This window comes from Mustela erminea, chromosome 18 (assembly GCF_009829155.1).
Source record: "Mustela erminea isolate mMusErm1 chromosome 18, mMusErm1.Pri, whole genome shotgun sequence".
NCBI classification, from domain to species: Eukaryota; Metazoa; Chordata; class Mammalia; order Carnivora; family Mustelidae; genus Mustela; species Mustela erminea.
Genome location: NC_045631.1, coordinates 59,633,661 through 59,661,521, shown reverse-complemented (window position 1 = coordinate 59,661,521; position 27,861 = coordinate 59,633,661). Strand labels below are relative to the sequence as shown.

Genomic DNA, 27,861 nt, shown 5'->3' with positions numbered 1-27,861 from the left:
CGCCGTCACTGGGCTTGGAAGCTCCGCGGCCAAGGCGAGCCGCAGCCTCTAGACATGGTTCACAGCGGGCGGGAACCCGAGCCCAGACCTCCAAACCCGTGCGGCCGAGGTCTGCCAGCAGCCTGCACCGGCGAGGAACCGGACTCGGGCCCAGAGCCTGCGGGGAGGAAGCAGCCTGGAGGGAGACCTTGGCCGCCCTCCCTGCCACCAGCACCACAACGAGGTGATTCTGCTGCTTTTAGCCACTGAGCTTGTAGTCATTTGTTACAGTAGCAATGGAAAGACTACAATATCTATGATAGATGTGTAGTGTAAGTCAGTAACAAGGCCGCCACTCCACGTTAAAAAAAGGCCAAAGATTTGAAGAGACGCTTCCCCAGAGAAATTCATGGGTGACAGATAGCCAAAGTCTGCAAAAAGGTGCTTGTCATGGCTCGTGTGCAGGGACACGTGTGTGGAACCGCGAGCCCCATTCTCGCCAGGATGCCGAAGGCCAGCGGACTAGTCCCAAGTCGGCGAGGATGCCGGGCAGCTGGCACTCTGGCTGCTGGCGGGAATGCGGACCAGCACCAGCACCAGCACATTGGAGAGCAGTTTGGCAGCTTCTAGAACGTGAGTCACACCCGCCCCATACGACCTGACCGTGCCACCCTGGCCTGTGCTCAAGAGAAGTTAGGACCCGGGAAACCACTCAGTGCAGCTTTATTCACACCGGCCCCCGATCGCAGCCAGCCCCGAGGCCCATGGTGGCATCCCCACTCGGAGGCGAGCAGGGACGTACAGCGTAGGCGAGTGTCGGAGGAATCCGGCCGAGGGATCTCAGCGGGACAACGTGCGGGAAGCTCCCCTTTCCATAAACTTCTGGAAAACACACTGCAGACTAGTGGTTGCCTGGGGTGAGGTGTAGGGGCCCACCTCCCACCCACCCTGCCTCGGACTCCACGCCCAGTGGGACATTCTCCAGGCCCGAGTGGTGCCGGGAAGGTGGCACAGGGCTCTGCTGCTTTGAGAGCCTGGGGTGTGGCATGCGTGCAGCTGCCCCCACCCCCCCAGAGCATCCAGGGGCAGGCTGGGACGGAGGGGCTGCCTCCATGTGCTGGCCCTGAGACACATCCTTTCTGCCCCGAATCCCAGAAGGACCAGCAGAAGCTTGATTGCAATGACCCCTTTATTAATAATAATTGCACTTAAGATCAAGGGTTTCCCTGGGTCCCGTGAACCCTCCGGAGATCCCCCGGCCCGCTCTCATTGGACGGGGGTCGGGGACAGCTCCCCCTGCTGCCGGGGGGGCATTGCCCAGAAAGCAGGCTGCGGTGGCTGCCCAGCCCTGCCCTTTCACCGGGCCAGAGCAGCACAGCCGCCCGCAGCGTGACCTCGGGGTGCAGGCACAACATCCTCGTCTGGAGCACACCTATGCTGTCTTGGGTGGGGAGCTGGGGGCAGGTGACGAGCTGGGGGCAGGCGACATCATTCTCATTCCAGTGACAAGCTACAGAGAGGTAAGCCTTCCAGAACAGCGCTGCACACACAAGGCAACCCTGGGGCCACGGCCCATGGATCTGTGCGGAGAACCGTCCGCAGGGTTGCTGGCCCAGAGCCCCCGGTCCCAAGAGGTAGACACACAGGCAGACCGGGGTTCTTGAGGGAGGGCGGCGCCATGAGACGTGGGGCAGGCCTGTCTGACCCCGAGGCCCACCCACACGTCCTGACCAGGTCACAGGCGCGGGGGCCTCCGTGAAACCTGTCTCCTCCCGTACAGGATCGGCACACCACCGGCCCAGGTCACGACCAGCTGATGACAAACTGCTGTCCCATCAGCAGGGACACGGGGATGTCCAGGGTCTGGGGAAAAACAAGAAATAAAAATTGACCGGGGCGCCTGGGGGCCTCAGATCATGATCCAAGGGCCCCGGATCGAGTCCCGCGTCAGGTTCCCTGCTCAGCGGGAAGCCTGCTTCCCCCTCTCTCTCTACTTCTCCTCCTGGTTGTGCTCTTTCCCTCTTTCTCTCTCAAATAAATAAAATCTTTTAAAAATAAAAATTAAAAATAAAGTAAAAACTGACCACCAGACAGGTGCCATCAGAGGGGAGGTCCCGAGCTCCGGCACACGGGACCCCGGGCTGGGGTGAGCGGTGTGCTCGGGGCCGGCCCCAGCCCCGGGGGCTTCTGGCTCTGTGCCTCCCCAGCTGAGTTCGGAGGACGGTGTCCTCTGTGTTGGCCGCCCCAGCCTGAAGCGGGCTGGCATTCAAACATGGCCCACACGCCACCGTCTGTGTAGACACCGGCGGAGCAGAGATCCGGGGCGCGCGGGGCCTGTCCTAGCTCTCCTTCCCTCACCCTTGGAAGGCCCGGCTCGGAGGGCACCAGGTCCTGGGGGTCCTTGGCACCTCCTGCCCGACCGTCCTGGGGGACAAGCCCTCTTGACCCCAGCTGTGGGCCCTCTTGCCTTGGTATCGGGGCTGTAGCTGAAGTTGGAGACAGGGACGCCATTGGAGAGGACCTGGCTGGGGGCCACGGCCACCCCCAGGACGGTCACCCTCCTCAGCGGCAGGCCGGCCCCCTCGCCAGTCACACGTACCAGCTCGCTCACGATGGTGTTCTGGCGGAACGGGGACACAGAAGCGAGGTGTCAGCGATGGCCCAGGAAGCCCCACCAGCGGGGGTCGGCGGGGGGTGGGGGGGCTCTGGGCAAACCCTCAGGACACCAGCAGGTGTGTGAGGACCGGCTCAGGGCGGCTGGCCCACAGGCCCTGCTCCCTTCAGGAGGCTGACCCAGGGACAAGGGGTCCCCACGGCGCCCACCAGCCCCAGCAGGTGCTGGGACTCACATTCCTAGCCAGGAAGGTGACCTCCGTGTAGTCCCCGCGCTCCGGCACCCCCAGGCTCTCCCCGTCATCCCAGAACAGCTCCCCTCGGGCCTCCCCGTGCCCGGTCAGGGCGGCGAGCAGGGCCATGGGCTGCTTCCGGGACTCCGTGGTTGTGAGGCCAGGGCCCTGGAAGAGCGGGGGCGCGTGTCACCATCTCAAGCCTGGCAGAGGCCTCCGGAGTCAGGACGGGAAGGACGCTGGGCTGGGACAAGTCCGTGCTGCAAGGAGGCAGGACCCACAGGACAGCCTACACCCGAGGGGCTGGGGCGCCTGTCCTGACCCCTCTGGCCACCGCAGACACCCTCGAGGACACGAGCAGCCCACGGAGGCTTGCACGCTGCTTCCCAAGGAGGGGACACGAGGCAGGACTCCCCGCCCCCCGCCGGCACAGCATGTCAGCTCGTCTTCAACCCTTAGTCGCTGTCCTCTCTGCCTGAGGTTTGGGGACGGACCCTCTCCTGAAGGGGCAGCAGGGGGTCTGGCAGCCCCAGAGCTGGGCGGACAGGCTCGGGGGCCCGGCCCGGGTACCTGCAGGGGGACGATGTGCCCAGCCCGCAGATGCACGTTGATGGTGTCCAGTGGGGCTGGGAGCGTCACCCACTGCCCCTCGCTGTGGATGGCGGACATGAGGGGAGCCCGAGGAGGACGTGGGGAGCTGCCGAAGGCCTCGCCCGGCACCTGGAGGGAGACAGCGTGTCAAGAGTCAGGACAGTGCCGGGGCCCCGGGGCCGTCACAGAGAGCCGGACGCAGGCTTGGCGTGGGAGGGAGAACTGGAGACCGGGGCCTCTCGGGCCTCAGTCTTCTCATCTGGAAAATGGGTCACTGCGAAGCCTGGGTATGAAAACGTACGAGGAGGCCCTCATGCAGCCGGGTCCCCACACACGTGCTCCCTTCCACCTTCTGGCCCACCCCCCAGGCCCTGGAGGAGGGACACCTTTGGTCCCTGGGACTCACCATCTGCAGGTCATACCATGTGCCCCGGGGGAAGTAGCCTGTCACTTGGACCTTCCCGGCCTCAAGCACGGGCGTGATGAGCAGAGCCGCCCCCCACAGGAGCTGGCGGTCCACGGTCCACGTGCGCGGGTCCTCGGGGAACCTTCAAACACGGGAGGCGGGTGCATGGGCCTGGTGACCTCAGCATGTTCAGGAGGCCCTCAGGGAATCACAAGGAGCCAGAGGACTCCAGGCAGGACGGGGCGAGGCTGGTCCCAGCCCCCGGAGCTCGGCGCGGGAGGCAAACAGGCCCTCTCCCCGGCCACACACTCGGGGCAGGGCGCCATCCGTGGCCCCTGTGTGACAAACTTCCGGCCACTGGTCTGCTGCTGGCTCGTCCTGGTCCCATCAACCAGTCTGCGTTGTCCCTGTCAGTTTGGGACACTGATGACCCCAGTGTGTGTGCCTTCGCGATTCCGTGATAAGGGAAGTCATAATGGTCTCAGTTTCTGTTCGGAGAAGTATAACTTTTCTTCCTAAATTCAACCCCCTCCTCCAGCCAGTGGGGGACGTTCGCTTCTGTGTCCCGTGGAACTTCCTAGAGCTTCAGTTTCAATGTCTAAGGGTGTAACCCACCTGCAACTTGCGTTTGCACCGCATGAGAGGGCCTGGGTTTCCTCCCTGCCTCCCTCGGTCTGGGGACAACACTCCCATCCAGCAGGATGGGGGTCCTGCTGGCCACTAGGCCAGTGGTCAGCCGTGGGCCCTCCCTCCCCGACCCCGGGCACTCACTCTAGGAAGAGGGGCCGGGCCACGGTCTCGCCCAGGACGTGGGCCCGGTGGAAGAGCAAGTACAGGTAGGGCAGGAGTGCGTAGCGCAGGCCGAGGGCCTTCCGCATGGCTTCCTGCGCCGTCTCGCTGAACCTGTAGGGCTCCTGAGGCTGCAGCGGGGGAGGGGAGGGGAGGGGGCGTCTGGCTCTTAGGCCGCGAGGTCCCCGCCTCTCCCACGGGAGACCCAGCCTGCTGGCATGGACGCCAGCCTGCTATGTCCGCAGTGGGACCCGCAGGGCAGACCCCCGCCCAGCCCGCCCGGCCCCTACCAGGCTGTTGAGGTCGTTATGGTTCCGCATGAACGGGTAGAAGGCCCCCAGCTGGGTCCAGCGCACACACAGCTCCTCCGACGTGTTGCCCAGGAAGCCACAGACGTCAGCCCCCACCAGCGGCACCCCCAGCAGATTGAACAGCAGGATTTCTGGGGGGGCAGAGCCAGACTGGGGCTTACCCCCCTGCCCCCGCCCCACCATTCAGTACGGCGCTGGCCCTGGTGTCTTCCACTCGTGGTCAGCAGAAGGGGGTCCCTCGCAGACCTCCTGCTGACATCCGGGGTGGGCAGAGCGGCCCATTAGGGTGGAAGTGTGTCCCCACAAAAGGGGTGCTCAAGTCCTAACCCTCTGTGCTCGTGAGGTGACCTTATTTGGAAAGGGGCTCTTGGCGGCGACCACTCAGTCGAGGTCACCGGAGGTCCTGACCCAGTACACCGGTGACCGCGTGACAGGAAGCCCGGACCGTGACGACACATACGGGGCAGATGGCCGAGCGACAACGGAGGCAGAGCTGAAGGGACAGCCCCCCATGAAGGACACGAGGGCTGCCGGCCCCTCCCAGGAGCTGGAGGACACGAGGAAGGGCTCTCCGCTCCGATGCCGTGAGTCGGACCACGAGCCTCCAGGGCTGGGGAAGCCCACGTTTCTGGGCCGTCAGCAGCCAGTGTCAGCTGGTGCATGCGGCCGGGAGCGAGCCCCTGAGCTGCTGAAGGGTCAGGTGGCTGCGGGTCCTATCAGCCGGGGCAACCCGCCACTGTCGGCAGGACCGGGCTGCTCTGGGCCCTCCCTCTCCTCAGGGTCTCCTCGGGGACTGGCACCAAAGGGCAGACCCGACCCAGCCTAGGGCCTGGCTTGCAACAGGTCCCGGGACCAACGTGACCTCTGCCACGAAATGATCAGCGCCCACGAGTGCTACAGCCCGAGAACCAGGGGTGGGCGCAGGGCCCGGAACCTGCTCCAAAGGGCTTCAGAGACTGGCCTGCGGGGCCTGGGCCCTGGCAAGGTATGCCGGCCCCAGGGTGACATTGGAGCTGGGGGCATTAGTGGGCAGAGCCGGGCGGCAGCTTCTGGAGGAAGGAATGGCTCCTCCTCTAAGAGCTCGCCTCGCAGGGCTTCCCCATGGCCCGAAGGTCTGCAGACGCACCCCGCACCGCCGCAGGCCGGCCCCCACCAGAGCGCTCCCAGGATGGGGGGTTGCGGGAGGCCCAGCAGTGCCAGGAGCTGACCCAGGGAGGGCGCCCCGGCCCCTTCTCTCTGCCCAGCACGTGTCTGCAGCATCAGAGCTGTTGGGAACGAAAGTCAAACTCTGCTCCGCGGGTGGGGTGGACGGCACCCGCAGGCTGGGCTCAGGTCGCCAGAAGGGACATCTTGAGAACGGAATCTGACTGCTTCGCTGGCAGCGGCCGGCATTGCGGCCTGCCACGGCGGCACAGCACCCCAGGGAAGCCCACCTGCACGGGTAAGGCCCTGCACAGGGCTCGGGGCACAAGGGCCCACAGGCCTCTTGCCCCGCGTGCGCCAGCAGCATCTCGCTGGGCTGGGCTGGGCCCGGCGCCCCATTCTGAGGCGCTTCTCCGGACAGGGGCTCTCACCCGGCACGGAGCAGGACCTCCGGACAGGGGCTCTCACCCGGCACGGAGCAGGACCTCCGGACAGGGGCTCTCACCCGGCACGGAGCAGGACCTCCGGACAGGGGCTCTCACCCGGCACGGAGCAGGACCTCCGGACAGGGGCTCTCACCCGGCACGGAGCAGGACCTCCGGACAGGGGCTCTCACCCGGCACGGAGCAGGACCTCCGGACAGGGGCTCTCACCCGGCACGGAGCAGGACCTCCGGACAGGGGCTCTCACCCGGCACGGAGCAGGACCTCCGGACAGGGGCTCTCACCCGGCACGGAGTAGGACCTCCGGACAGGGGCTCTCACCTGGCACGGAGTAGGACAGCTGCTCCCAGCTGCTCCACACGTCCCCCGTCCAGTGGCCGGCGTATCGGCCGTGGCCAGCGAAGGTCGAGCGGGAGATCACAAAGGGCCGCGTCCCCCGAGCCTTCACGAGGGCCCTGTGCAGAGCAGGGAGACAGGGCAGTGCGGAGCAGGGCTGCCCGGGAGCCCCGCGTGACCCCGCGCCTCAGGTTGGGGCGCAGGAGGGAGGCAGAGCGGGGAGCGAGCCGCCGAGAGGGCCGAGGCCAGGAGGGCAGGGGTCCGGCTCAAGCCGCTGGGCCGCCCTGCAAGGTGAGCGTGTCACAGGGAGGACAGGTTCCCTCCAGGCTCCCGCTGGGTCTCTGTGTGCTCGCCACCGGGCCCTCCTCCGGGGCGCGGGGCAGCCGTGAGCACGGCCCTCACCTGTGGGACGCCAGGGCTTCTGTGAGGCCGTACAGGTTGTGCAGGTTGTAGTGCGTGGAGAGGAACTGGCGGCTGGAGGCACAGACGGTGGCGGCCCGCAGGGTCCCGCCGACCACCCCTGGAAGAGAAGCAGGCCGTCTCTGTCTGTGGAGCCTCCGCCTGGCCCGCGGGTGCCCCCACGTCCCAGGAGCCCCCTTGGAACGGGGGGTATCTCCCCCCTTCCAAGGACAGGGAGAGGTGGAGGCTGAGGCCGACCTCTGCAGACCGCAGACTGCACGCCCACCTGCTCTTGACCCATTTCCGGTCTCTCCCCTTCCTGTCCCTGAGCCCGAGACACCTTCCCTCTGGAGGGCCTCGGCCAGCAGCGGGTGCCCCGGTCCGCACTGCCTGGCTGATGTCTCCCCAGCCCGACCTTCCTCCCAGGGTCGCCCTCCCCCTCCCCGGGTGGCTGCGCCATCGGCTCCTCGGGAAGGACAGCGGCACGTGGGGGCGGGAGGAGAACGCACCGGGCACGTAGGGCGGGTTCTCCAGCGCGTTGTCGGGGCAGCCGTCCACAGAGCCCTTGACGAAGTTGGACGGCTCGTTCATGTCCTGCAAAAGAGGCCCTGGCGGTGGGCGCCCTGCCCTGGGTGGCAGACGGTGGCGGCCAGTCCCACAGCCCTCGGGACACTCACGATCCACATGCCGTCGAAGGGCACCTGGGCGTGGAACTCGGACACCATGTCCTGCCACCAGTCCAGGGCCTCGGGGCTGGTGAAGTCGGGGAAGGCGGTGAATCCGGGCCACACCTGCAGGAAAGGCCAGCGGGGAGACCAGGCCCCCCCAGAGCTACAGCCTTGCTCGTCCGCCTGGGAGTGGGAGGGCTGTGGAAGTGAGGGGCGGTGGCAGTAGGGGCCGTGGGGGGGACACTCGGCTGAGACCTCACTTTCAGACAAGGGCCCTGGGACAGAGTCACGGACCTCTGCACCCCCGACGGCCTCCCTAAGCCTCCCCTCAGCGGGGGACCCCTTCCCTTGGTTACGGGCACGCTCTGGAACAGGAAGTTGGGGGCTCTGCCAGGCGCCCTGTGGGAAGAGCTGGGAAGCCCCCGGGGGCTGAGGACACAGAGACCCCTGCCGAGGGTCTGCAGAGCTCATGCCTGGGCTGGGCCCAGCTGCCCACAGAGTCAAGGGCCTCTGATGGAAGGATTCGAGGTGGCATCGATCCGCAGCCCCCGTCACTTCCCGCTGTGACCCTCCCCCACCTGCCCTACACTGTCTCATTGGACCACGTGATTTCTTGAATCCTATCCTCTTCCCAACAGTGAGCCCCCTGCTCCCCCAGGCTGGGGGGAGCCCCCTTTCTCACCCCAGGCCCTCAGTGGCCCCCACCCTACCTTCCCAATCAGAGGCTGCCCGGTCTCGTTGGTGATGAAAACCTTCCTCCGCAGACCCTCGTCGTAGGGTCGGTAGCTACCGGGGGGACTTGAGCTGCTGATGGCAGGGTCCTGAGCGGGGTCAGAGGAGAAGGGAACGCCCAAAGCCAGGCACCAGTTAGTGGGGAAACGGGAAAATGCTCCCAATACATCTTTAGGAAGAACAGAGGCAGGAGGGGGCGGGGCGCTGATGCACACGTCTGGGGAGAGACTGGCCCGCGGGGCCCCTTGCGTGCACGTCTGGGCTCTGCTTTACAGGTTTTCCAGTTTCAGAATAAAAGAAGGTCCCCATCTGCCCTCCCTGCCCTGAGCAGCCACAGATGCTGGCCGTGCTCCGAGGGTTGAACTGAGGGAAACGGCCAGTGTCAGCACGATTCCGACCCGGGCAGACCGGATCCCTCCACCGTGGGGTGTCCACCGTGCAGCCCCTCGGCCTCAGCGCCCCCTCCCCGTCTCCTCCAGCCATGCAGCTGGACGCTCGGCCGGGAGAACTGGCCCCAGGAGTGTGGGGCTCTTAAGAGCCCGGCCCTGCGCCCGGCCCCCCTTTCCGGAGAGGCAGCCCCCATGCGGCACGGGACAGGAGGGCCACTCACCACGATCATCACATACCGCCGGCCGCCCTGGTGCAGCTCCCGCACCATGGCTGGGAAGTCCGCGAAGCCGTCCATGTTGAAGGTGAAGTCCCTCCTGGCGTCCATGTAGTCCAGGTCATTCCACTGGGTGTCCTGCGGCCAGCACAGGGTCTGCTGCAGCCGGCCCGGGGGCCTGCGTCCTGGCCCAGCCCCCCTGAGCACGCCCTCCCAGCACTCACCAGGGGGAAGTGGGCCCTGGTCATGTTCTCTACCACCTGGCGGGTGACGGCGGTGGAGGAGTAGCCCCAGCGGCAGAGGTGGAAGCCCAGGCCCCAGTAGGGCGGCATGAATGGGTAGCCTGCGGTCCGACGGGATGAGGGAGGCTCCGTGAGCAGGCAGGCAGTGGGGTGGGGGGGAGGGACCCGAGGGGGCGGCGGGGGCAGGTGGGATGGGGGGCGCGGGGCCGTGGATCAGGCCTACCCACGATTTCCAGGTACTGCTGCACCACGCTCTTGGGCTCAGGGCCCAGGAAGATATACACGTCCAGGATCCCACCTGTCGACCTCCAGCTGAGGGCCGGGCTCGGCTGCAGGACCACATCTGGGGGAGGCAGCCCTGGGGCTCAGGAACAAATACCCGCACCTCCACGGCACCTTGAAGAGGGGTCACATCCCACCAGGGAAGCTGGGAGCAGCCTGCTTGGGGCCTGGGGACAGTTCCCCTGAGCCTGACTCCTTTGAGAGCCTGGAGCCGAACAGACCCCAGGACTCCCCTTCCCGGCCTCTGCTCAGAGCCGGGTTCCCAGAGTGCACCTTGGGGGTACCTAAGGGCGAAGCTGGCAAAAGCCACGGCCCACCGGCCTCATTTCTTGGGGAGGCAAACAATGCCCCAGGCCCTCCACACGGCCCCGTCCTCTGCCGCTGGCCGGTCTGGACAGGTGCCCACAGCCCCGTGCTCACCCCCTGAAGGGGGGGCGGGGTGCAGCCACACTGAGGGAGGCCGCCGGCCTGGGGGCTCAGCGAGCGCTGGCTGCGGGACACGGGGACCGGGTGCCCGCCTGCTTACCCATGGCGTTGCTGTTCAGCAGAAAGACGCCGTGAGCCGACCCGCCGTCCTCCAGCACCAGGTAGAAAGGGTGGGACCCATACAGGTTCACGTTGGGCTGGGCGTGTGGACACAGCTCGTTAGCGCCCGCCCCCACGTGGTGCCTCCAGTCCCCGCCTCGCCGCCCCCTTTACCGCGGGGGCGATGTCCCGGTTCCAGAGGGTGATCTTGGTCCAGCTGGTACTGAGCGTCAGGGAGCCGAGACGCTCGGCGAGGCCCACGATGTGCTGGGACGGCAGAGAGGTGGACAGCTGCAGAAACTGGTCGGCGAAGAACAGGGGCGCCACCGTCGTGTTCAGCCTGCCAGGAAGAGCCCAGCAGCCTTGGCATCCTAGGCGGCCAGATGACCAGAGAGACCCCTGCTGGCCCCTGAGGAGGGCTGGAGTGGCCTGGCCACGCTGTGACACACTGACCCTGGGACAGAAGCAGCCATGGGAGGCCCAGCGACCCAGGGGACCTGCCCCAGGGGTGGAGAGCTCCCCCCACACTACCCGGCTCTGCCCACGTTGCCCCAGGCGGGCATCCAGAAAGGAACAGCTCCATAAGCCCTTGCTGCTAGCAGGTGCCCAGCACCAGCTAGCAGCAAGGGCAAAGGCTGCCCGAGCCCCTCTAGTCCTTGAGGTGGCCTCAAGATCCTTCTGCAAGGACCAAATCTACTCCCAGACGCTGGCCACGTCCTTCCCCAGAGCCCATGGAGCTGTCCACCCAGGGGAGGGCAGGACCCCCTGAGGCGGCACGGTGTCCGGACAAGGCAAGAACCACAGATGGGGCACGAAAGACCTATTGATACTCATTTCATGGGATGACATCTCATTGCGCCTGCCCCTGGGCAAGACTTATCTGTTTTCAAGACCAAAATCTGATTCAATGCTTCGGAAAATGTCTCTCAGATCTCTGCTCAAAGGTCAGCTTCCTAGAGAGGCCTTCCGGAGCCCCTCACTCCAGAGCCAGCCCTGCCCTCTGCATCCGCACTGCGCGGCTCCTCTCTAGAACTTTCTCAGCACTGTTATGACATCGTACGTGGCCTCACTCCCTGCCTCCTTCCACGGTGTCAGCCCTGGGGGCAGCTCCAGAACACTCAGCCCAGAAGGAGCAGAAAAGAAAAACGCATTCCAGGAGGTGAGTTCTCCTAAGGCAAGTCCAAGCTCGCTCCCAAACACGGAACTGCGTCCAGTGACAAAAAGGAGCCCTGTCCACCCAGGGCACTCATTTACATTGGACTGTACAGGCAAAGGGCCCAGGGTGAGAATGTGCTTGCAGAATCCACTATCAGGACAGACAGGGGCACTCTGGCAGGGGACCCGTCAGACACGGGTCACGGCCACCACACTGGATTCCAGGACACTTCGGTGCATCCAACCCCCAGGGTGTGATGGGGAGGGGACGTGTCCCCCGGAGGCGAGGGCATGCCTGACCGATGCCCTCGTCCTCCCTAACCATCCTGCCGGCGTCCGCTGTGGGTCAGAACCTCGTTAGGAGCCGGAGATCCAGGAGCGAGGGTCTGGAACGGGAAAGGCTCCTTGGCGGGCAGACAGCAGCCACGGTTCAGACAAACCCTAGACCTCAGCGGACAGAAGCCCCGGGGGACGGGACACGGACAGTGGCCAATACATGGATGCCGGGGCTCAGGAGCTGCCCTCAGGGCCTGCCTCAGTCTCCCTGTCCGGACAGCGGGGGCAGTAACAGTACCTACTGCTCAGCTGTCAGGTGCCTGATGCACCTGAGTGACACATGCCACTGGACGCTAAATCACATGCACATGAACAGGAAGCAGCAAGGGAACGCTGCCCACAGTGGGGGGACGCTGCCCGCAGTGGGGGTGCCGTTTCACTGCGGACCGAGGTTTCTCAGCCTGGGCACCTTCGACACTGGGGCGGGCGATCTGTGTGGGACAGCCATTGCCAAAGGTCCCTGGTAGGATCCACCCCAGCGGGCCCTCCCTGGGGGACATCAGGGGGCCTCTGCAGAGGGGTGGCTGAGGAGCTAATCGAGGGGAGGGAGGGCTCCCGGTGGAGCGAGCAGGGAGGCGGCCCGAGGGATTGTGGAGGATGGTGCCCTGACCCTCCCGCTGGGGTCGGGACACTGAGACCAGCACTCACAGCACCCGGCCGTCCAGCTTCCGGCGCACGACCACCCCGAAGGGCTCCTCTCCTAACTCCACACTGTAGAGCGTGGTCGAGGCCCGGCTGTGGACACGCGGGGTCTCCAAGGGCACCTCGTAGCGCCTGTTGGCGGGATCTTTGATCTAGAAGTCAGATGTTGGCGCCGTGAGGCTCTCTGTGGACTGGCACGCCTTCCCCCCATCACCCCGCCCTCACCCTCCAGAGGCGCGGGGACTCCGTGCACGGCCCAGCACGGCCGCACGCAGCACGGCAGCGCGGGCGACATGGTCCGCTGAGCCTCCGCGTCCTTGCGTCCCGAGCCCAGGGAACACCCCGCGTGGGTCTCCGGGGAAGACACACAACACCCAGGCAGTCTGAATTCCAAACACACTTCCTCCAGTATGTCTCAAATATTGCACGGGACATACGCTAACAACCATAAGCCCATTCCTCGGTTTTCTGGATTCAAAGTTACCGGCATCCGGCATTTTCACTGGCTGAACCTGGCAACAGCGTTCCACCCAGCTTGCCTGTCGCAGGGCGGCAGAGGGTCAGATCAGAGCAGCCAGCCTGGCTCTGTCTGCTCCCCAGGAATCACCCGGTTAAATGCTAGCGGCTGGGAATCACTTCATTAAGTCACTACGAATTCTGTGCCTCAGACGCTCTTGGCTTGGCCTCCTCATACTCAGCGCCTGGGTTTCCGCCGGGCCCCTGCTACGTGCCAGACGGTTCCAGGGGCTGGAAATCAGCAGGGAGTGAACCAGACAACAGGTCCTGCCCTCAGGGGGCGGACGATCACCAGATTTGGCGGCCCACGGCCCGTTGCATTTTCTCTCTTCTCCACCCCTCCCCTTGCTGACTCCTGTCCTATAGGACTCAAGGCCCCAGGTGGGAGGGCACTTACTGGGGGGAGTCCACTGCGCCCTGGGCCCTGCCCTCCAGAGCACGTTCTAGAACCTTCTGATCGCTGTCTCAGTGGCCACGGCTCCCAGAGCGTGGGCACCGTGTGCTTATTCCTGGGCTCCCAGCGAAGCCACCCAACACATCTGGACACCAGACCAGCACCCAGTCGGTTCCACCTTGACAGGCCGCCCACCCACGTTTCCTCTGCCCCCGTGTGGCCCTGCCCACCGTGAAGTGAAGCCGGCTCTCTGTCTCCAGTAGCAGGTCCAGCCGCAAGGTCAAGATGTCCTTGGGGAAGAAGGTCGGGCTGGTGCGGGTCAGGGTGGCCGTGTAGCCTGTCTCCGTGCTGGTCAGGTTCCCCAGCTTGTAACTCGGGTAGCTGGGTGGGAAGAAGCACCAGGGCTGCCCCATCCGGGGGACCTGAGGCCACTGCCTCGCAGGCTGGTAGCAGCAGCCCCGGGCCTCACACTGCTCCTGGGTGATGGGCTTGTCAGGGGCGCAGTCGAAGCGGCTGTTGGGGGGCACATCGCACTGGCTGGGTGCCGCTCGGGGACTGCCGTGGTGCCCTGCGGTGGGCTGGGGGCCCGGGTCACGGGCTCCCCGCTGGCGAGTGTGATACAGCTGCTCAGGGACTCGGGAGAAGCTGCGCTGCTCTTGGGGGACCACCAAGAAATCACGGAGCAGGACGTGCCCCAGGAAGACAGCGGTGGCCAGGGACACGAAGGTGCAGACCCCCAGCAGGGGGCGGGAGCTGGGAGGCCACCGCGCGGCCATGGTCGCCGGCCCCCGCAGGCAGCCGGCTGGGTCCTGGAGGCCTGCCGAGAGAGGAGCCGGGCTCAGCAAGGACGGCGGGGCAGAGTGGCTGGGGGTGGGGGGTCGCGGGGCTCTCCCAGCAGTTTCCAGACGCGGGCCGGTGGCTGGCCCGGCAGTGCCCGGGGTGAGGTGTGCCGAGAACAGGGCGGGCAGGGAGGGAAGGGCTGCTGGCTGTTTAGAAAGACAGCAGGGAAGGAAAAGGGACAGCCGAGGAACGCCCCAAATAGGGAGTTTCGGGACGCCCTGTACTGCGACTGCTTACAAATGAAAAGCATTTAAAATGTGTGTAAAATGATTTAATGACGCGCAAAGACCTATGTGGTAAGCTCGTAAATCAAACAGACGAGTCACAGCACGCCTGGCGGACACACGGCCCCTCTTTTGCAGAGACTGGGGCTGAGTCACTCGGTTTTGGCAAATGAGCTAGAAGTGGAAGAGCCCTCAGGGCACCCACCACTTTCCCTCGGTCCCTCTTCTGCTGAGCGGGCAGTGGCTACAGCCTGGTAAGAAGTCGCCAGCGCTGCGGCCCAGGGCCACACTCCCGGACGGCCCTCCCTGCCCCTGCGGTTAGGTGCGCGGCAGCTCCTCTCTCTGGGCGCTCAGGAGCTAAGGCCGCTACGACCTGCCTTTTGCTTCTCTGTATGTCCTACGAGTTTTTCTCATTTATTCAGAGACAGGAGAGACGGTCAGAGCACAAGCAGGGGGAGGAGCAGAGGGAGAGGGAGATGCAGGCTCCCCACTGAGCAAGGAGCCCGACGCGGGGCTCGATCCCAGGACCTGGCAATCATGACCTGAGCCGAAGGCAGACGCCTCACCATCTGAGCCACCCGGGGGCCCCTGTTCTAAATATTTTATGATGAACGTTATTGGCTCAGCTCCTCTGAGGAGTAAGATACCAACAAGACCAACGTGCACGGATTTAATTGGGGGGGGGGGTCCCTTCTCTCCGAGGGAAAATGGGAAGGTTGCCAGGAGAGCCAGGAGAGCCGTCACCCCAGGCAAGATCTGACCTCTGACCTCAGCGGCGTCAGATGCCGAGGGGAGGAGTGCTCGCGGGCAAGCATCCTGGACTGCCTGGCGTGTAGGTTGCGGAAGGTCCCGCCAGGCCATGGGTCTGGCAGGAGGACCTGAGCCAAAGCTGGCCGCTCGTGAGGTCAAGGTCTCTCAGCGGTGGCCTGCCCTAGTGTCGTGGGCTGGGAAGCAGCCTGCCCCGGAGCAGACAGGGGCAAGCTCCGCAGGAGGCCTGGGGGCCGCTCTCATCGTGCCCCCAGAAACATGCAAGGACTGGGGAAAAGTCACACGCCAGGGGACGTCCGTGAGGGCCCAAGGGAGTCTGAACCCGCCACACACACACACAAACGGGGCCCCCGGGACACTCTGGCCACAGTGAGCCACTGCTGGATTGGGTGCACGAGTGAACCGCGTTCATTCACAGCACTGCTACCCAAACGTATGGGGTTTTCCCTCACGCCAACGAACGGTCCCGCTCTCCCGACGCCAGCCCAGGGGTTCACTCCAACCCTGACATGAATCCCAGCGTCGGCGCGGACCCCACAGGTGAGGGCTCAGCCCCACAGGACTGCCCCCTTCAGACCCCAGGCACAAGCCCCCCCGTTGTCACTCCCACTTCTGAGCAAGTAACGGGCTATAAATTCAAGGGTTCGGCCTCTAGTTCGATGATTGGCTGGAACAACTCAGCACACTCAGGGAGGAGCTTTGCGTACTGTTACCTGTTTATTGTAAAGGATGGGGCAGCCGGAGGCTGTGGGATGGGGATGGGGTGAGACCGGAGCCCCCACGCCCTCGCTGGGCAGGCCGCCCACCCTCCTGCGCTGAAATGTGTTACAGCTCAGAGGCTGTCCGAACCCCAGCGGGTTTTGGTTTCATTATCTAAGCACAGCTGATTAAATCACTGACCACTGGTGACTGTCACTCACCAGCCCCTCTGTCCTCCCCAGAGGCTGGGGGTAGGGGAAGTGGGCAAACAGTCCCCACGCTAGACTCCTGCCTCCTGCTTCTGGGGACCGGTCCCCACCTGAGGCTGCCCAGAAGCCCCAGCGGCCAGTCATTCTGTGAGCACAGAAAAGACTACCAGAGCCAAGGTTTCTGGCGTCTCAGGAGCTGGGGACCAAGCCTAAATGTGCACGTGTTTATACGACAGTGTCCAGCTGCACCTGCCCCATCCCGGCGCATGGGACACCCTGTGACCGCAAGGCCGCCTGGGGAACCCGCTCTTGGGAGCTCCTGCCCAGGGCTGGTGGCCCTCCCCACCGGAATTCGGGGCGCGGGGGGTGGCCGGGGGGTGGCCAGGGGCACGGAAGGGCCAGGACCCGCCCCTACCGCTGTCTCCACTCCGCGCGGGGAAGGCCCTGGACGCGGGAAGACTGTCCACCGGAGGGCTTGACAATTCAGACAAAACGGGGAAAAGGAGAAGGTCAGGAGGTCAAGCGGTGCCGCCGGCCCAGAGGCCCCGTGACCGCGCTTCAGGGAAGAGCCGGAGCCGCCGCTCCCCGCACCCGACTGGCGGTGTAGACGAGCGGGTTCAAAGTCCAGCCCCGTGCCTCAGTTTCCTCCCCACAACGGGGCAAACGGCCGCCCGTCGCCCAGCACCGAGGGCGCGGAGGGCACCGCGGAACCCCGGGGTCCCCGTCGTCACCGCGGCCCGCGCGCGGACCCGGCAGCCGCGGCCACAGCCAGGCACTCCCGCCCATCGACCCGTCCCGCCCCCTTACGGAGTCACGGCCCCCCGACCGCCCAGCTCCTGTCGCAGCGGCCGCCGCAGACGGTCCCCGCCCGGCCCTTGGCGGGAACCCCCGCTGCCCGCTGTCCGCTCACCTCCGCGCACGCGCGTCCAGCCTGGGGTCGCCCCTCCAGCCTCCGCGCACGCGCGCCCAGCCCGCCTCGCTCTCCGACCGCTCCCCCAGCCCCGTTAGTCTCCGCGCACGCGCGTCCGATCCTCCCCGCCACCAGCAGCTACCGTCCGCGCACGCGCGCCGGCCCACCGCGGCCACCCGGCCTCAGGCGCAGGCGGGCACGCGCCGGGGGGGGCGGGGCGGGCCGGGTGACAGGCTGTCCGCGCAGGCGCCCTGGGAAGGGAGCGCGTCTCCGGACGCGCGCGCCCCCTGCTGGCGGGGCTTCCCCGTCCCCGCCCACCGCCGCGCCCCGAGCCCGGAGTGGGGCGAGCGGCGCGCACCTGCCGGGACGCGCGTGCGGGGCGGGGACGGCGCGCGGGCCTTGGGGCCTCCCGGACGGGGACCGCGGGCTCCCTCAGCGCGCGGCCGGCCCGCGGAAGCCGTTCGGGAAGGGAAAGCGTCTTCGTTCCCCGAGAAGCGGCGGCTGCGCGGGGCGACCCGGCGCTCCGAGGGCGCCTCCCGCCGCCGGGGCGCGGCGCTGGCGGACAGAGACGCGTTTCTCCCGCGTTCAGAAAAGAATTTTATTTTCGTGCTGGAAATTGTTCTGAAGGCCCTTTCCCAGGACGCGGCCGAGAAGCCGCCGGGTGGCAGGTGCTGGGGCGGGGCGTCGCGCGACGGCGACATCCGCGCGGGGACAGCTGGAGACGGGCGGCGTCCTGGGGCGCCTGGCCCTCGCCCGCTCTCCGTCGGGCCCTCCTCCGGGACGCCAGTGGGACCGGGGCGCGAGGAGGCGGCGCCGCGGTCCCCTCGGGACACTCTCGGGGCAGAGGCTCGCGGAGTCCGCCCGGCGTGGGGTGCGAGGCTCCCCGAAGGGCCCCCGGAAGCGCCGGGAGTTGACTCGGTTGGGACGGCCTGGGGGCGGGGGCGCCTGAGAGCATCCGGGTCCGCCGCGCTGGCCTGTTTCTCCGAAAGGGCGTCTCTGGGGGTGGGCATGGCTCCATACACAGATTCTGGTCTCTTCCAGGGGTGGGGGGGAGCGGGCGTGGGAGGGAGGGCCCAGGCTGCCCTCTAGGGGGACTCGGACGGCGGGAGCTTGCTGGCGATGGTCTGGCTGACCTTGAGCAGGGCCGCCTGGAACTGGGGGTTCTCCTTCTTCACCCGGTCGAGGATGGTGCCGATGACGGCCAGCCGACTGTCCAAGCGCCTGTGCTCGTGCAGCAGCGACTGCTTGGAGCGGAACAGGAACACGTACCTCCCGTCCTTCACAGCCTGGAGGTGCTTGACCCGCGTCTGCAGGGCCACCAGCTCCGAGAGGTTCTTGGGTGGGACAAGAGACCGCGCATCAGGTTATGCAGCTTGAAAATAGGACACCCGCTGCTCCCACACAAACTCAGGACTGGAGGAAATGCCAGGGGGAGAAGGGCGAAGGACAGGGATTCTCCACACCGTGGGGAAGAGGCTGATGTGCTGTGACCTGGGCCTTTTCCTTTGCCCATCGTCTGAGAGACCTTTGATAGCGCTGCGTGCCAGGCCCATAGTGGACTTCCCTGCGCTACCTCCCCCGTCTGTGGTCAGGCTCGGACCCTGCAGACTCACTTGACCCCCCTCTACTGCTCACACCACATCCAGTCCAGCAGGAACTCCCACTGGGGCAGCTGAAATTATATGCAGAATCCCACAGCTTCACACTAGCCTCGTGGCTACTGCCCCGGTCCGTGCATCACCTCAATGAGGCCTCCCGTGTTCTCCTCTTGACCCTTCGGCATCAGAGCCAGAGGGATTCTGCTAAACCCAGAGCCATGCCTCAACCCCAAACCCTCCACTGTCTTCCCACCTCCCTGACAAGAGCCCAAAGTCTCCTGGCTGTGCACAGCACGGATTGTGGTGTCTCTGCCCTCAGGTCCAGCCTGCTGGCCTCTGACCGCCCCTCAAGTGGCTCCTGCCCTGCTTTACCCAGCCAGCTCATTCCTTTGCCACCTTCCAGTCTGGACTCAGATGTTTCTCAAAAGACCCAGCCCCCAGTGCCCTTTCTCATCTTTTATTTTTCTCCGGAATATTTATCACCACCTAACACAAGCTATCTTTTTCATTCATTTTGTTTATCACGTGTCCCTCTGTCCCCAAAAGGTAGCCTCCAGGAGCCTGCTCTGTCGCCTTTGCGCCCAGGGCAGTGCCTGGCCCATAAAAGTTGTGCGATATTAGATGTTAGGGCATATGAGGTGAGCGAGTGGTCATAGAGTGCTGGGCAGCACTGGGGTCCCTGCGCTTAACTGGGTCAGGAGGAGGCCTTGGCCGAGGGTGTGCTGCTGCTGCAAGGGGCAGGTTCCATGCCTGGCCGCTTGTGGCCCTGGTGCCTCAGGGGACTGGCCTACCTGTTGCTTGAGGGCCAAGAGCCGGTCCAGGTCGGCCTCGAGCTCATCAGTACTGGACTGCATCACCAACAGCTGTTCCTGCTTCTCCGAGAGGGAGCTGCTCACGTGCTTTTGAGTTTCTTCCAGTTCTAGGATGGTTTTGGTGCACTCCTCGGTAGCCTGGGACATAGACAGGACCGTCCCAGGACCCTGCCTCCTGGTAACTAGGTAGACAGTGTCAGCTGGAGTCTGGGGAGGATCCCCACGAGGGCAGAGGTAGTCCCTGCCCCTCAAGACACCAGGACCTGGAGGGGGGAGTCCCAGTGAGAGGGCAGGTAAGCCCACCCTGCAGACTGCTCCCCAAAGGCAGGCATGGCTGGGAGAGAGAAATGGGGGTCCCCCTCTTGAAGCAGGTCTGTCTGCAAGGGCACAGGGACCAGGGGCTGCTGGGCCCCTGTGTGCCAAGAGTAGGAACAGCAGATGCCTGGGCAGGAGCTAAGCCTCGCGGGGTGGGGGGTGTTGGGGGTGGGCATGGAGGAGGCCAGGCTCCGTCACAGTGAGGTTGGGCAGCCGGGGGTGGGGTGGGGACACAGCTGGTGGGTCCAGTGGATCAATAAATTAGAGGCAACAGAGTGACTCTTGGGGTCTAGCTGGGGACACGGGAGAGTTTGGGCTGTGCAAAGGGCCAGTCTGTGCATGAACGCTGGCAGTCTTGCTGTGTGTGGCACGTAGGGGAGTGCGTGGCAGGAGGATCTGGGCGCAGACCCCTGTAGCTGGAGCTGAGCGGGGGTCGGAGGGCAGGGCAGGGGTGGCAGCTGGGGAGCCCCAGGAGTGGAGAGGAGTGGACATCATGAGTGACCAGCGTGGCAGAGAGGATCGGCCAACAAGGACCAAGAAAAGGCCATTCTGCTGCCTCCAGTAATTTCCAAATGAGCAGGTGGGTCAACCCCGTCATTTCCAGCTAATCTCTCCTCGTATAGGATTTAGGCTCTCCCGACAGTCTCCATGGAATCCTCTGGACAGCTCTAGGAGATGCGTACCCATTCCACAGGTCAGGAAGCTGAAGCACGGAGCTGTCAGGCAACATGCCTGAGCCTCAAGTGGAACAGCTTGCTGGAGCCCAGCGGGGCTCAGAGACCGGGTTCTTTCTCGGGTGAGCCTTCACCTACCCGGGGGGCTACTGCTCATATATCATCCGGCAGAGGCAGAAACGCAGGCTCGGAAAGGTCCCACATATGCCCAAGGTCACACAGGCGGAGGGAGTCTGAGCCAGAGGCCGGTGACGGCCGAGGGAGTGTGTGCTGGGCAGGGCACACGCCATGTGCTCGCTGGTACAGCCTGGTGCACGAGGGTGTGGGCCTTCTGAGTGCCCACCAGCCTGTCCCCCCACCATCTGGGCTCAGAGACACAGGGACTCAACATGAGCCACGGTTCAACATGCCGTGCATCCCTGATGCCGGTTCTGTGAGGTGGTAGGCTGAGGAGCTGAAACCTGGCGCTCTCTGGCCCTGGGTTGTACTGCTCCGTGTGGTTCTGTAAAACCCAAGCCGGACCCCCTCAAGGGCACAGTGACAGCCGCTGCATCTATACCCAGAACTGGCACATGGGTTGTGGGGCTCAGGCCCAGGTGGTACAGGGGTCCGTTGGCTTGTCCGGTTCCGGAGCCAGGCTCCTTCCCCCCCCAGCCCCCACGGCCACTTCTCAGCCTGGTCAGACCGCCCCACACAGGAGCCCTGACTCAGCTCTGGGAATGGGGGCAGGAGAAGGGGCAGTGCTGAGAAGCAGGCTGGCAGGACAGAGGGACCGGGTCCACGGCACGCCCCTCCTGTCGCAGGGCCGCCTACCTTGTGAATGTCCCTGATCTTGCGTCGTAGCTCTGTCTGCTGGTGGTGGAAGTCCGTCCGGGTGAGCAACTTCTTGTCCATCTTGGCCTGCCCCTTGGCCTGGGTGGAGATGGTCTCTCTGCGGGCGACGGCCAGCTCCATGTCCCGGATCATCTTCTCCTGCTGCTTCAGCAGCTGCCCGTGCCTGACCTGGGTGTACGGGGCAGGGGGGCCGTGAGGGAGCGCGTCCAGCGCCACCTCTGCTGACTCGGCGGAGCCCTGACTGGCAGGGGACCAGCAAGGGGGATGTGCCCGAGATCGGAGGGCTCCGGAGCCATCCCCTGCTGGTCAGAAAGAGTTGAAGGTCCATGTAAAGAGTGCACCGACAAGGGGAGAACTAGAAACTGGCAGAGGCCGGGGGGTTGGGAGACGGAGGACCGCCACGCGCAGCCTGGGTGCGATTCCGGAGCAGAAAACGGACGGTAGCCAAGAAAGGGGGGACACCTGTGCCAGCGTTGATTTCTTAGTCGTGGTTTTGGGAGACGGGGACGGGAAGGGTCTGTGGGACCAGGCCTGGGGCCCGGGTTGTCGCGGAGGCTGACTGTAAGGGCCACGTGAGGCCTTTCTCGGGTGTTAGGAGGGTTCCGTCTCGGTCGTGGGGACAGAGACATGGGCCCGAGCTAAACCCGTCCAGCCGGACATTAAAAATAAATTCATCTCCTTGTGTGTACGTCAGTGAAGCCGGTTCAGAATAAAAAAGGATACACAGGCAGGAACCCCCAGGCCAAGGGTGGTGGGAGACCTAGCCCACCGGGGTTTAAGTGTGGCAGCGGCTTTGCGCTCTGCAGGGGCGGGGGCCCAGGGCGGGGCCGGCGCGGATGGGCTGTCGGCAGCGCGGCGTCGGCTGGGGAGCAAGCCCAGACGAGGTGGGAATGCCAGCGAGACTCACACCCCAGCTGAGAGAGCAGCCAGGGGCCCCTGCTTCACGCCGTGTCCACAAATTAATTCCAGGTGGATTCAGGATTTCAAGATGTGCAAACACGTGCAGAGGACTTGGGAACATATTTGTGTCATTTCAAGCTGCGGTGGCCGTCGAGAGCAATCCGGGAAACCCAGAAGCCGCGCAGACGGCAGACACGCCTCACAGCATGAACCCCAACGACCCCGTGAGTGGGGAGAGACCCGGAGCAGAGGGAGAACATGTGGGGCGGGGGCCCAAGGCGGGGCTTAGTCACGGTGACATGCCCAAACTCCCCCGAGTTGCCAAGAAGTAAGAAAATGGAAATAGGAAATTGAGGAAGTACTCCCCACATGCACACGCACACACACCCACACACACACCCGCTCAATAACCCATAACAGAAAACAGGTAAGTACGAAGCTCCTGGAAGAAAATATAAGAGAAAAACCCCTGTGACCGTGGGCCAAGCTCTGATTTCTTAGATGCACCACCGCAAGATGCACAGAGAACAGAGCCGGGCCTCACCGACGTGAGGGGCCTCGGATGCATTCTGGGGTGTGCGAAAAGCCGCACTCGAGATAGTAGTTCACGCTGCACCGTCTGCGTCTGTGACATCCTGGGAGAGTCGGGGACTGGGGCGCGGGACGCAGAGTGCAGGGGGCACGCGGGGACCCGCGGGCGATGGAGATACTGCATGTCACGAAGGGGGTGGTTATGTGGTTATACATTTTTGTCACAGCGCACGGGACCGTGCCACCGGGGACGAGCTTGGTTAAACGCCTCAATCTGAAAATAAAGCCTTGTGGGCTGATGACACCCCAGGGTGCCCAGGCTGTCGGGACGTGGCTGTCGCGGATCACCTCTTGGAAAAATGATCTGAGGGGCTCTGGTCAAGACTGTACACGCCTCCGCCCTGTAATCCCACTTTGGGGAGTCTGACCTGCAGTAAACCCCAGCAAGAAAAGACGGGACGGCCAGCACGGGGAACCGGGACACTGGATTCTCACCAACCCGGGATGCTCCAAGAAGTTAGGACACATACGCAGGACATTGTGTAACTGTTAAAAACTGGGCTAATGTCCGTATTTTTTTGAAAAATAAGTTGCCAAGCTAGACGTGCAGATCCCATTTTGCCGCACGTCATGGGCACGGGGGTGGGGGGCACGCCCGTGTGCGCAAGCGCAAGCCCTTGGTGTGTGTGTGTGTGTGTGTGTGTGTGTGTGTGTGCGTGTGTGTGTCTGACCTGCGGCAGCCAACGCATGTGGCTTCCAGGGTCTGAAAAGTCAGTTAAATGGAGCATTTTAAAAACTTATCAGTAGCATATGCATTTGATCAGCATTCCTGGGAATGCCGCAGGCAGAGGGGTCCTGGTTGAAAGCGGCTTTGTGGGAGTGATGCCCGCCTGCTTTTACTACCTTCCTTGCTTATCCTAGGGCCCCGATTTAATCACCAGCTGTTTTTGAGGGAATGAAATCCAGCTCAGGAGGACGGTGGAGAGAACTCGAGGCTCCCACGGAAAAGATGGGCGTGTTGTCTGAACACATTACCAGGCGAGACCCCTTTCCCCCAGTGGGATGTCTCTCCCCAGTGGGCCGTGAGGTTCAGGGGCCCACCCGCCCTCAGAATCATCAGAGTGCCCGGGCTGCGTGGGGCAAGGGTACAAGTGTGTCTCGCTTAACACCGCGCACAGGGCTGTGGGTCTTGCGGAGTCTGTGATCCTCTCCATGTGAGAAGAACCAAAGTGGACGGACCTTGGCTGGGAGGTCAGCAAGGGAGCAGCCCGGAGTGCTTGCCCTTTGCCCTTCGCTGGGGACGGTGTCCATGCCACTGGCCAGGGTGGCCCGTGTGGTCCCGGGGGTCCACCTGGTTCCCAGGCCCCCAGAGGCCCACCTACCTTCATCCTGTGGATCTCCGCCTTCATGGCTCGGATCTCTGTCTGGCCGGTCTCGGAATCCACCGATGCCCGCATCTCTTTTGCCAGCTGGATTTTTTTCTCCCAAAGCATGATCTGGTGTCTTTAAAAGTGGGAGAGGCAGTGTGAGAGTGGGAGACATTGAGGAGATTTCTTTCTGATGCTTCTGTGAGCTCATGACCTAAGGGCTTGCTCCAAATTGAGACCTGCAGTGGACGGCCGGAAGGCAGGGGTGAGCAGAGGCCGAGCATGGTGGGCTTGGGGCGGGCTCAGAGCAGGGGGGCCAGTACCTGGGACCCTCACGCTCTCTCTCTCTCTCTCTCACTTGGCTTGTTTAAATACCCAGGCACTGAGTGGAGGGCTTGACTGTCAAACAGAAACAAATCCCCATTCTGTTACCTGCAGGTCAACATAAACCCCCGGGGCCAAGGCGCTCTCTCAGATTCCTGCCCACACAACCCAGAGCAAAGGGGGCTCTCCCTCCCTGGTCTGCGGTGCTGTCGTGGCGTCACGTGCAGACACAGCTACGCCACACCTGAAGCCACTGCACCTCTGTGTGCTAAGGATACTTCGGTTAAAAGGAGAAGTTCACATAGCAGCAAAGACGCACGCTCACCACCTGGCTTCGATGTTTGTGCCCCTCTCCATGACACCCAGCACGATGGTGTTTGGAGGTGGCCTCCCTGGGAGGTGCTATGTCACCAGGTGCAGCCTCATGAAAGGGGTCAGCGCCCTTAGAGAAGAGACCCCACAGAGCACCCTCGGGGACACAGCCAGAAGCCCAGTATCCAGAAGACGCCCTCACTCATCCAACCCAACCCCCTGACCTTGGACTTCCAGCCTCCACAATGCTGACCGACGACGTTTATAAGCCCTGGCCAGAGCTGTTACCTCGGCCTGGACGGGCAGCGGGCTCAACCCAGCTGGAAGGAGTGCGCGTGTGGGCTTTGACCTGGCCTGGCGGGGCTGACTCAGCAGCCGGTCCCACGGGAAATGTGGATCCACAGAAAATACATAAAACTGCTTCAGAGGGCAGCACAGAGAACCCCTTTTTTTGTTTAAAAAGCAAGCAGACAAGGAAGGTGTATGCACTGTAGTTTCCCTGCAAAGGGAGGGAGTCGGAATGACCTGTGTCTTTGCAGACATTGTCCCCGTTCACAATGCTACAGTTGGGGGTGGCTTACTCTTACAGCCAGGCGTCCTAAAGAGAGAGTAATTTTAAAAACTTTATCCCAGAGACAAAGTCCCCCGTCAAGGGGCCGCCTGGGTGGCCCAGCCGGTGAAGCGTCTGCCTTCGGCTCAGGTCCTCATCTCAGGGTCCTGGGATGGAGTGCTGCATGGGGCTCCCTGTTCAGCTGGGAGTCTGCTTCTCCCTCTCCCTCTGCTGCTCCCCCTGCTTGTCCTCTTTCTCTCTCTCTCTCTCTCAAATAAATAAGCAAAATCTTAAAAAAAAAAAAAAAAAAAGCAAGCCACTCATCTTCCCCCCAAGACCGGGCGGGCCAGGGTGGAGGGCTGGGACCGCGCGCGCCCTGACACCTGCTCTGCCCTGGGCCCCGCCCCTAGCGTGGCTCCCCGCGGCTGTGAGTGGGCGGGGCTGCGCAGGCGCGGCGGCAGGGGGCGGGGCGGGGGCGGGGCGGGGGCGGGGCCGGCACTCACTCCGCCTCCACCAGGTTGCTCTGCGTGGCCTCCTTCTCCTCCTGCAGCTGGTTCAGCCTCTCCTGCATCTCGATGGTCTCCCTCTCCGAGGCCTGCGCGGGGACGGGGGCGCGGCCGGCTGCTTGGGGACCCCGGCGGACGCAGGGCCCACCGTGTGCCCTCCCGCCCGTGCGCGCCCCCGCCCCCCCCCCAGCCCGGAGCCCGCGCGTGTCGCCGCGGGCGCGCGCCGGACCTTGAGCGCGCGCACGAACTCCTTCTCGGTCACCAGGTTGTCCTGCTGCAGCCCCTCGGAGCTGCTCCGGTTCTTGCTCATCAGCGCGCTGAGCTTCTTCAGGTCGTTGTCCAGGTCCTTCATGCGGCGCTCGATCTCCTTCTGCTCCTTCTTCTCCTGGTCGATCTTGTCTGCGGCGGAGGGGACGCAGGGGTGGCCGCGCTCCCAGAGTAGCCCCCACCCCAGTCAGGGCCCTGCGGGCCACAGGGAAGCGACCTCTCTCTGGCCGCTCCGTTCCCAAAGCCTGGCCCTTCCAGACACCGGAAAGGACCGCTGTGTGGACAGCCAGCAGGTGCGGGACGGGATGGTGGCGGGCAAGCCCCCTGCCCTGAGAACAGCCTGTGGGGAGGTGACTGGCGCTCACGGGGTCTCCAAGAAAGGTGGGCCTTGCCCCCTCCGAGGCGCCGCCCAGCTTAGGGGCAGGGGTCAGAAAACAACCACCCTAATGGGCAGGCCAGGAGGGCAGCAGGGCCTCGGGTGTGAGGGGTCCAGGTGGAGTGGGGCCCGGAACACCAGGGAGCATTTCCTGTGGGGCCACATAGCCGGGCTGACCTGCATGGATCTCTGGTCGGAGACACGGGGGGGACCAGGATGCCTCTGGGGGCCTTGGGGGGGTGGGGGTGGCCAGGAAGGGTGCTCAACTCCCACTTCCAGGCACCCTGCCCATTAGAGACCCCTGGTTTTTACACCGCCTGGGACAAGACAGGGGCTGGGGAGCCTCTGGTGGGACCATTTTCTAGGTTCAGCTGGAGAGGAAGAAGGCTTCTCGTCCCACGACCCTCAGTTTGGGACGCGAGGTGTCCCGTGTCCCCGAGCAGGGCAGCCAGCCCGCGGGGCCCCTGCACCGCCCGGCACTTACTTTCTATCCGCAGCTTCTTCTGCTCCAGGATGTGCATCTCCTTCTTGAACATGTCCAGGGACGCCAGCTGCTCCTCCCGCTCCTGAGTGACCTTGACCATCTCCTGCTGCAGGCGGAGCCAGGTCACCTGGGCCTGGGTCACGCTGGTGGTGTTCTCGTCGATCAGCTTGCTCAGCCTTTTGATTTCAAGCTCCAGAGGCCCCACTTCTTCCCCCTAAAAGTGAGAGTCCCCAAAAAGCAAAGCGAGCTTCCTTGTTTTCAAAGGTCTGCTTTCCGGGTGGGCTGAGGAGGCCTGGGACCCCGCCTGGGATCATGCATCGGTAGGAGGACTGGGGGACATTTCCTCGAGGGCACTGAGGGTCCCACGTCTGCCCCTGACCCGCTGTGGGAGACCTGTGGCCCCCTCCCCATCATGCCACAGCCTTGTGGAGCCAAGGGCAGGGCCTTAGCATGGCCTTCATTACTCAAAGGGGCTTTACAAGTTTTCTTTTAGGGACAGACCATCAAGGGCCAGAGTCTTTACTCCCTCATTGTCCATTGGGCCGCGGCTTTGAGAAGCTTTCTGGTGCTCGGGATCTACCTAAGACCATGCCCAGCTGACCATCTTCCTCCTGAGCTTGAAGCCCATGGAGGGGCCCCCACGTTAGGGATACGTGGATAACCTATAAGGATTTCAGGCCTCAAACTCATCAGATGCCCTCACTTAGAGCAGCGGTCAGATCCCACCTGCTGTCTTTGCTTGACAAGAAAGAAGATTTGATTCCTGGTGGAAGTTCCAGGGTCTCGTTTCAGAGCCCACCAAAAAGACACACAGCCATTCCCTTACCACCTGCCTTTCTGGCCGTGACAGCAGGGGTGAGGACCTTCAGCAGACAGCATCTGGCCTGAAATAGTTACTGTCTGGACCTTGGCAGGAGAAGGTTCGCAGGCAGCCCCCGACTTGGGGGGAGTCCCCCTCGCCGTGTCACCCATAAAAGGTGCGGGAGAGGAATGGCTCTGTTCCGTGTGAGTTCATTTCAGAA

General features: G+C 64.1%; 2 protein-coding genes and 1 long non-coding RNA gene across 7 annotated transcripts in view; 1 reads left to right on the top strand and 2 right to left on the bottom strand.

Moving 5' to 3' along the window:
- Nucleotides 1-1,150: 1,150 nt before the first annotated feature.
- Nucleotides 1,151-17,102, bottom strand: GAA (glucosidase alpha, acid). 2 transcript variants are annotated; one of them, XM_032320432.1, is made up of 20 exons: nt 16,990-17,102; nt 13,570-14,156; nt 12,436-12,581; nt 10,471-10,636; nt 10,298-10,394; nt 9,713-9,832; nt 9,472-9,590; nt 9,254-9,385; nt 8,622-8,732; nt 7,921-8,034; nt 7,753-7,837; nt 7,247-7,364; nt 6,830-6,963; nt 4,902-5,053; nt 4,594-4,742; nt 3,823-3,964; nt 3,396-3,545; nt 2,829-2,993; nt 2,447-2,599; nt 1,151-1,842 (listed from the first exon to the last, which is right to left on the bottom strand). In XM_032320432.1, exons 2-20 carry the CDS (start codon nt 14,113-14,115, stop codon nt 1,783-1,785), a joined length of 2,859 nt encoding a protein of 952 aa, XP_032176323.1. In that variant the 5' UTR covers nt 14,116-14,156; nt 16,990-17,102; the 3' UTR covers nt 1,151-1,782. The 2 variants fall into 2 exon arrangements, with proteins under 2 accessions (XP_032176323.1, XP_032176324.1); XM_032320433.1 differs by lacking the exon at nt 16,990-17,102 and adding an exon at nt 16,887-16,983.
- A 473-nt stretch (nt 17,103-17,575) lies between these two features.
- Nucleotides 17,576-27,861, bottom strand: part of CCDC40 (coiled-coil domain containing 40) — a 35,711-nt gene continuing 25,425 nt past the window's right edge. The window contains exons 14-20 of one of the 3 annotated variants that reach the window (XM_032320429.1): nt 26,840-27,053; nt 25,942-26,111; nt 25,710-25,801; nt 24,036-24,156; nt 21,202-21,390; nt 19,379-19,537; nt 17,576-18,323 (exon numbers count right to left, since the gene is read on the bottom strand). In XM_032320429.1, the coding sequence (XP_032176320.1) occupies nt 18,075-18,323; nt 19,379-19,537; nt 21,202-21,390; nt 24,036-24,156; nt 25,710-25,801; nt 25,942-26,111; nt 26,840-27,053 (1,194 nt within the window). In that variant the 3' untranslated portion in view covers nt 17,576-18,074. Of the gene's footprint in view, nt 18,324-19,378; nt 19,582-21,201; nt 21,391-24,035; nt 24,157-25,709; nt 25,802-25,941; nt 26,112-26,839; nt 27,054-27,861 lie in introns of those variants that run through there. The other 2 variants (XM_032320430.1, XM_032320431.1) reach the window with 2 other exon arrangements.
- Nucleotides 19,579-25,122, top strand: LOC116577365. Of its 2 annotated transcripts, none has more exons than XR_004280495.1 (4): nt 19,579-20,510; nt 21,192-21,262; nt 21,376-24,285; nt 24,459-25,122. It is a non-coding gene; the product is annotated as an uncharacterized LOC116577365 (long non-coding RNA). The 2 variants fall into 2 exon arrangements; XR_004280494.1 differs by having other exon boundaries at nt 21,373-24,285.

Excerpts from the sequence above, each read along its gene's own strand:
- GAA (XM_032320432.1), bottom strand. The coding sequence starts at position 14,115 with ATGGCCGCGCGGTGGCCTCCCAGCTCCCGCCCCCTGCTGGGGGTCTGC. Across the intron at positions 12,582-13,569 it reads AGAGCCGGCTTCACTTCACG|ATCAAAGATCCCGCCAACAG; the intron begins GTGGGCAGGGCC and ends TCTGACTTCTAG. Across the intron at positions 4,743-4,901 it reads ATAACGACCTCAACAGCCTG|CCTCAGGAGCCCTACAGGTT; the intron begins GTAGGGGCCGGG and ends CCCCCGCTGCAG.